The sequence below is a fragment of the Myodes glareolus genome, chromosome 8, assembly GCF_982192425.1.
Source record: "Myodes glareolus chromosome 8, mMyoGla1.1, whole genome shotgun sequence".
In the NCBI taxonomy this organism is placed as follows: domain Eukaryota; kingdom Metazoa; phylum Chordata; class Mammalia; order Rodentia; family Cricetidae; genus Myodes; species Myodes glareolus.
The window spans coordinates 104,930,910-104,938,920 of record NC_142033.1 but is presented as its reverse complement, the minus strand read 5'-3'; the positions used below and the strand labels follow the sequence as shown (position 1 = coordinate 104,938,920).

At 44.3% G+C, this 8,011-nt stretch overlaps 1 protein-coding gene across 1 annotated transcript; it reads right to left on the bottom strand.

Annotated features, from left to right (window-relative positions):
- Window positions 1-5,937: 5,937 nt before the first annotated feature.
- Window positions 5,938-7,731, bottom strand: LOC148121241 (uncharacterized). Its single transcript, XM_087909470.1, is given in 4 exon segments — window positions 5,938-5,979; window positions 6,159-6,614; window positions 6,617-7,273; window positions 7,357-7,731. Coding segments are annotated over 4 exon segments (1,530 nt in total).
- Window positions 7,732-8,011: the final 280 nt, after the last annotated feature.

Genomic DNA, 8,011 nt, shown 5'->3' with positions numbered 1-8,011 from the left:
AAACTCAAGTTGTGGCCTACATTTAAAATTAGTTAATGAAGTGCAATTTGAATCTCTGACATATAGAGACTTGAAAAGGAAGGCTTGGAAAGACTCTGTGTAGATCCATTTCTGGGACTGGCTAATGCCATTGATATGTCTTCCTTAGTTATTGTTTGGTGATTTTATGTCAGGGATATTTAGCTTATTTTAAATTACTTATTCAACTTAGCTTAAGGTCAGTTTCAAGGCATTTTTCTTTAGAAAGAATTTCTCTAAGTTCCCATTTTCTGCAATTTTTCTCTGTTAGTATTGGCATACCAGGGGGAGCACCTTCTAGTATTGGTCTTCACAGACAATATTTCTGCCTTTCAAGTATGATAGTCCCTCACTGTCTTTCTCCATAGTCTTGCTCACAGTCTGCTGGGTAACACATACAGGATTTATCGACCTTAGAAAAGCAAGGATGGGACAACTAGCAAATCAATATCCCGTAGGAGACTTAAACAACTGGATATCTTTCACCCAAGAAAAAGGCAGGTTTGGGGAAGTTATTTTTTTTATTTCCCATCCTCTCTCACTTAACTCAGTGGTGCAGTTGATCAAAGTTAGCTCTGTCATCGTCACCCTCACTGAACTCCAGAGTAAAATAGTCTGCTTGAGCTGTTAGCAATCTAAGTAGGCTAGAATGTAACCACTCCCAGGAGTCCTTGGTCATTTAATGTGTGCTTTAATTTAATTCTTTTTTTTTTTCTGAGAAAAGATTGGAAGCTAAAGTAATTCTCCTTGTGGGGATTTTCACCTGTAAGTTTGAGGTAAGCCAAGGCCATGGCGACTGATTGCTCAGAGTAGTCTGATCATGTTTATCCCCAGGCAGCTAATCATGACAACAGCATCAAGATCTTTAGAACCTGTTTTACAGTTGTAATATCATCTGTTTAAGTTATTAAGCAAATCATGGTTCACTAGCATGTTCTAAAAATTTTTCCTCTTTATTTAACTCCCTTCCAGAAACTTTTCTGTTTTTATTAACTTTTATTCTACTCTCAAACATTACATTTGGATCTCAGTTTTCCCTCCCCCTCTATGCCTCCCAAACTTCTCCTCTCCCTGAGATCAGCTTGTCCTTCATTTCCCTTTGAGAAAAAAAAGAAGAGCAGGCCTCCAAGGAATCAAGTGTTGCAAGGAGAGGGCCTGCTTGTTTGTCTTGGCCACCCAGATAGATTGCACCCAAAATTACCACAGAGAAATTGTATTAATTAAATCACTGCTTGGCCCATCAGATCTAGCCTCTCATTGATTAACTCTCACATCTTGATTTAACCCATTTCTATTAATCTATATATCACCACTTGGCAGTGGCTTAATGGGAAAGAGTCTAACCAGTGTCTTTCTCAGACGAGGGATTAATGGCTTCTCTCTGACTCTGCTTTCTTCCTTCCAGCCTCCAGTTCTGTTTTCCCCACCTATCTAAGTACTACCTTATCAAAAGGCCAAGGTAGCTTCTTTATTCATTAACCAATGAAAGCAACACATGAACAGAAGTACCTTCTACACCTTTTCCTTTTTTCTGTTTAAACAAAAAGAAAGGCTTTAACATAGTAAAATTGCATATAACAAAACAGTTATCAAGCAAGAATTACAGTTAACAATATTTGTATCTACTTTATGTTTTAATTATAAATTCTTCAACTCCATCAAAGACTCCAGAAGGATATAATATTACCTATGTAAACTGGAAGCACATTATAAACAACTTCCAACACTCTAGAATTGACAAAAATATCTCACTGTCTGTACAGTCACCCAAAGTTCTTCTATACTGATGGGGCATCCATCTTCAGCCTACAGTCCCATAATAGTATCCTGCAGACTTTTCCATGAAACAGGAAATTTCAAGACAGTTCAATTACTTTCTGCTGTATCCTGGAGAATGTCTCTCAGACTTTCATGAAGCGGGAACCCTGAAGGATTATCTCACCTTTATGAAAGTTTAGCAGTCATTTCTCTGTGGATCTTGCCTGTTCAATTTTTACAGCATACCATGAAGCAGTTTAGGCAAGAGTAGTTTCTTGACCAAAAATTGTTAACCATCTCCATAAGGAGTCTCTTCAATCCCCATTTTCCTCTTGGAGTAGCTGGTGCTGCCAGGAGCAAATGTGTCTCACTGTCATGAAAAGTCCTAAAATTTTAAAACTTTTAAATGACATATTCTGAAGGTATCTGAAAGATTTGAAGAATACCTAACTAACTGAAATATATCTCTATACATCTTGACTATTGTAGATGGTTATCTATTAACATATACTTTAATTAAACATTACATTTTTTAAATGAACTACACAATCACAATACTTTTATCAAGATCAGAAATACATATACATATAACAAAATTGAGCTTAAATTTGTATCAATAAAGCAAGATCTATTCCAATGCAAATCTCTATAGCATATCCCCCTTTAAATGAAAACAAACATTTACAAACAATATTTGTGAATATGGGTGTAGTTCTGTCTAAACATTTTCTGGCTGGTTGGGGGTATTGTTAATCAGGTCTTTTATGGTATATCGTGTGTGCTAGGTTCATCTCAGTCACCAGTTGTACGAAGTAATTTTTGAGGGTGTTCACGGCAACCTTTCAGGGGGCATGGTCTATCAAACCATATTGGTTTACAAGCAATCCACAGGTTCTCATCTTTTATGAAAACTAAAGAAAAGCCTCTTTTTCAAAGAAACATATCCTTAGACTCAAATTTTGGAATCAAGATATCTTTAGAACATATATGCTGGTTTATCTTGGCAGCCCATTCAATGAAATGTCTCTCTGTACTTAGCTCCTTCACAGTCAAAAATTCAAAGATAACACAATAATATACATAATCCAGACTCTGTGAATTTTCCATTTTTACATGGCTAACTTTTCTTTACTCCTTTTAATCTATGACTATCTGTACTCTGTCTCTTTAAAAATTTTACCTGTTTATAAAAGCATTAACTTTATTTTATGACTCTCTATACTTGAAAGACCCCCGAAGAGAGTCTTCCTTCTGGAGAGACCCTTCCCAAGGATCAGCGAGAACACTGTTGCGGATGCAAACAGCAAGAGGTTTATTTTCAGATACACAGGCACCTGGGGCGGCAGAGTCTCTCGGAAGACTTGCGCGCCCTCAGGCTGTGGTAAGGGGTTTTTATAAGGGCAGAGAGCAAAAAGCGCGGTTACAGAAGCAGATGCCTTGGTTACAGGGATTTCATTGGACAGCTTAATTTAGCCAGGTTAAATTGGGGAGAAATTCCCACTTGATACATGGACCCCGGTTAGGGCTGAGTTGGCCCTTTCATAACTGGCACTTCCCGTTCTTGCCTTGCCTCCATGGCTGACCACAGATATCCTGTTTTGCTACCGACAGTCTGTAATCCTGTTTTGCAATGTATGACTGTCCTCTGTCTGAATTCCCCAAAAGTACAAGCCTTGCATAAAATGGCGTTATTTTTAGCTGCGGCAGCAATTTGAGCAATTTGGGTTGGGGTCTTTCATTCCCCCATATCTCTTGTTAATTGGAATGGAATCTTTCATTCCTTTGGAGGGGTTGCAGTCAGAAGTCTGAATATATTGGTTCAGTTGGCTGACATTGCAGGGTCAATATGAATGCCTGCATCACTGCCAGTCTGTCTTTTACAAACTGTACCAGCCAGTTTAAAATGCAAGGGCCAAACAAGAAAATTAAAAGAATGATAATCATGGGGCCCATAATTGTGGAGATCAGGGTGGTGAACCAGGGAGACCTGTTGTACCATCCCTCGAACCATCCCTGTTGGGATTCAACTATTTGCTGTCTATTTTTGAGTCTTTCTCTTAGCTTGGCCATACTGTCTCTTACTAATCCAGTATGGTCTGCATAAAAGCAACATTCCTCTTTTAGGAATGTTTAAGGGCCGCACATAACCCTCCTTCTTTTAAGAATAGGATATCTAGCCCCCTTCTGTTTTGTAAGACAACCTCCGAGAGGGGCGTTAAGGATTTTTCAAGGGCACTTATGGACTCTTCCAAGGCCTGGATGTCCGTATTCATGGCTAGTTGTAGTTGTCTGAATTGTCTGGTCTCAGTTAAAGCTATTGCCCCCGTCCCTATTCCAGCAGCCATTCCCCCTACAGTAATTCCTCCTAGTAAAAGGGCCACAGTTATGGACACCGGTTCCCTACAATATCTGGGCCTCCTTTCATAGTGGCTGTAAAAGTCTTCAGATTTATGATAAATTACCTTAGGCCATAATTCTATCAAGACACAGTAATCATTAAATTTATCAAGTACTGCGGCTGAAATACATGGTGTTAGCCCGGTGCTACATGCCCAATATGTCCCAGTAGGGGCTACCAAATAATAAAATCCTGTGGAGGTTAATTTATCTATTTTTTCTGCATAACCTTTGATGGCTGGGGGGAACAGCCCCTATACAATATCCTTCCCCTGAAACTTCTGATAAGGTCAGTCTATGCCGGGGTATGGAGGTACATTGGGAAGGGGCCTTGGTGTGGTTGGTATAGTTGCCCATGATAGCTATCCCTTCATAATATGGGGGCCCTGAGACCAAACAAAGCCAGCAATCTTGTGTCTTGTCAGGATTAGTGTAATTGAGGGCTAAGTAGGTTCCCTCCATTAGATTTAATAGGCGGTCTCCCTTCCCTTCCTGAATTAAGGCAGCTGTGGGGATGGGAGTTGAGCCATGAGTCCTAGGTAGACTGGGCATAACAGGTAGTGCATTGTGATCAATTGACAGTTCCTTATTTTCCTGTACAGATGGGAGCCGCTGATTTGTCAAAACTTGATTAGGGCCGATAGGTATGGCCGCTGTCTTTACCTTAAGTTGTATTTTGAATATCACCCCTTTATCTGTCCCTGACATATGCCAGCGGAGCCCCCAGGTATAGCCTTTTTGCCATTCCAGGGCTTGTTTACCCTTGTCAGTAAATGTAATGTTAAGGGGCAGCGAAGTGGTTCCTGCCCTATTTTTAACCCAGCCTCTCTTGACAATAATTTTGTCCCAGGAGGAGGAGGGATTCCAGTAGGCATCCCCAGTGGTTTCGCATGTCCACTGAGCACAAAAATATTGTTCATACCCGCCACAAGCATATGCTTTGTCTCTGCTTCTATCATCCTTTGGACATACATAGAAATCTAATGAAGCTAGCCTGTCTTTAGCCCAATTGTCCCTGCATCCGGGGGAAGTTTGTATAGGCCCTCCTGATGAGCTGACCTCTGTGGCCGCATGCTTAGCGCGTGGCAGGTTGTCCTCAGAGTTGGTAGGGTCCTCGATGGGGACATCCCAGGTGTCTAAACCAGCTGCTAATTGACAAAAATCTGGGGTCAGGGGCGGCCACCAGGTATTGGGGGCATATTGGCCAGTTTTCTTCCAGACCGTCTCGCCGGTCTGGGAGATGACCCACCAGGTTAATAAGTAGACAGTGTGGGGGCCCTCTCCCTGTGTCCCCATAGGTCCTAGGATTAATAGGAAAAACCCGATCATCTTAAACATTAGTTGCAAACCAGTCTTATCTTTAGGGGATTTTGGGTACGCTGGACCTTCCATTTCTTTTCCTGATCTGGTGTCTGCTGTCCTGGGCTGGCGGCTTTTACATGTGAAGCATGTATCCAGGCTGCTATCCCTTCGACTTTAAGCGCCGTAGGGGTGGTCAATAGTACGGTATAGGGTCCCTTCCAGCAGGGCTCGAGGTTCTTGGTTTGGTGTCTGCGAACCCAGACAGAGTCCCCGATCTGGAACGGGTGGGGGATCGCAGGTCTGTCCAGCTGTTCTTGGTAGGCAGCGGCCAGTGGTTTCCAAATCTCCTTCTGGACAAGCTGGAGTGCCTGTAAGTGGGCTTTAAGAGAAGGGCTGTTAGCATAATCAGCAATGGTGTCATCAAAGAAATTAATCATTGGTGGTGGTGCCCCATAGATTATTTCAAATGGGGTTAATCCATGGGGGCCCGGAGTGTTCCGGACCCTGTATAAGGCCAGGGGCAGTAGGAGTACCCAGTCTCTAGAGCCAGTTGCGAGCGTCAATTTGGACAAAGTCTCCTTTATTGTTCTATTTGTACGTTCTACTTGACCTGAGCTCTGGGGTCTGTAAGCACAATGTAATTTCCAATCAATCCCCAATAGCTTAGCCACCAGCTGACTTACCTGGGAGACGAAAGCAGGCCCATTATCTGACCCCAAGACTTGGGGCATCCCATATCTGGGGAAGATCTCTTCCAGCAATTTCTTGGTGACTATTTTGGCTGTCTCATGTTTGGTAGGGAAAGCTTCCACCCATCCGGAAAAGGTATCTATGAATACTAGCAAGTATTTATAGCCATATAGTCCTGGCTTTATTTCTGTAAAGTCAATTTCCCAGTGAATACCTGGTCAGTGTCCCCGCATGCGGACTCCGATTCCAACCTTTGCCCTTCCGGCATTTACCTGTGCACAGGCCTTGCAAGAATCGGCTACTTGTTGTAAGATGACATCCTTTCCGAGCAGGTGGTAAATGTTTTCTTCCCTATCCAAGAGAGCTTTCATTTTTCGGCGACTGAGGTGGGTCAATTTATGCAGGTAGGATATTAATTCAAAAGTTTGTCCGATGGGCATTACTGGCTTTCCTGCATAGACCCAGCATCCTTTTGCGGAGTCAAAGGATGCCCCAAGGTTTTTAGTAAATCGGTGTCCTCCTTAGTGTATCGGAACAAGCCATGGCTTGGAGTTTCAGGGGAGGCTTCTGCCTCTGGTTGGAGGGGAAAGGCTTGGGAGGCCATCGAGGTCAGGCCTTTTGCAGCCTCCCGGGCCACTGTATCCGCTAGTCTATTTCCCCTTGCCTCTGGGGCATCTCCTTTTTGATGCCCCGGGCAATGAATGATGCTCAGTTTTCGGGGCAAAAATAAGGCCTTAAGTAAGGCCAAAATCTCAGCTTTGTTTTTAATTTCCCTCCCCTCTGAGGTGAGCAGTCCTCTTCTCCGATAGATTTCCCCATGAATATGGGCAGTGGCGAAAGCATATCGGCTGTCTGTATAGACATTTAGTCTCTTGTCTTTCGCCATCTGGAGTGCCTGGGTCAAAGCAATAAGTTCAGCCCTTTGAGCTGAGGTCCCTGGTTGGAGGGCCTTTGCCCAAATTACCTCTGTTTCGGTGGTCACCGCCGCCCCCGCCTTTCTGGCTCCATCCTCCATGAAGCTGCTCCCGTCTGTGTACCAGGTGAAGTCCGCATCTGAGAGGGGCTGGTCCATGAGGTCTGGCCTGGTTCCATGCGCTTCCGCCAGGATCTGCAGACAGTCGTGTTGGTCTGGTCCTCCGGCAGTGGAAGCAGGGTGGCGGGGTTGAGTGCCAATGTTGGGCCGAACCGCACTCGGTCAGTGTCTAGGAGCATTGCCTGATAGTGGGTCATGCGTGCGTTGGACAGCCAGCGGTCCGGAGGCTGTTTAATCAGAGCCTCTACTGCATGGGGTGCCAGGATAGTCAGTGGCTGTCCCAAGGTCAGTTTACCAGCGTCCTTTGTTAGGACCGCTATGGCTGCCACCATGCGGAGACAAGGGGGCCATCCTGAGGCCCTAGGGTCCAACTTTTTGGAGAGGTATGCTATAGGCCGTCTCCAGGGTCCCAGTCTTTGGATTAGGACTCCTTTGGCGTAGCCCTGACTCTCATCCACAAACAATTCGAACGGTTTGGTCAGGTCTGGGAGGTCCAAAGCCAGTGAGGCCAACAAAGTTTTCTTAATGTTCATATAGGCCTCTTGTTGGGCCTCCCCCCAGGTAAAGAGTGTCCCTTGTTTGGTGAGCGGGTAAAGGGGGGCTGCTAATTCTGCGAACCCGGGGATCCAAAGGCAACAGTATCCAGTGTCCAGTGGATCCCCAGGAATTCCCGCAGCTGACGGGGTCCCTTGGGGACGGGGATGTTCAGGATGGCCTGCTTACGTGCCTCAGTCAGCCATCTCTGTCCCTCCTGGAGTCGATACCCTAGGTATATGACTTGTTGTTGACAAATCTGGGCTTTTTTTGCAGAGG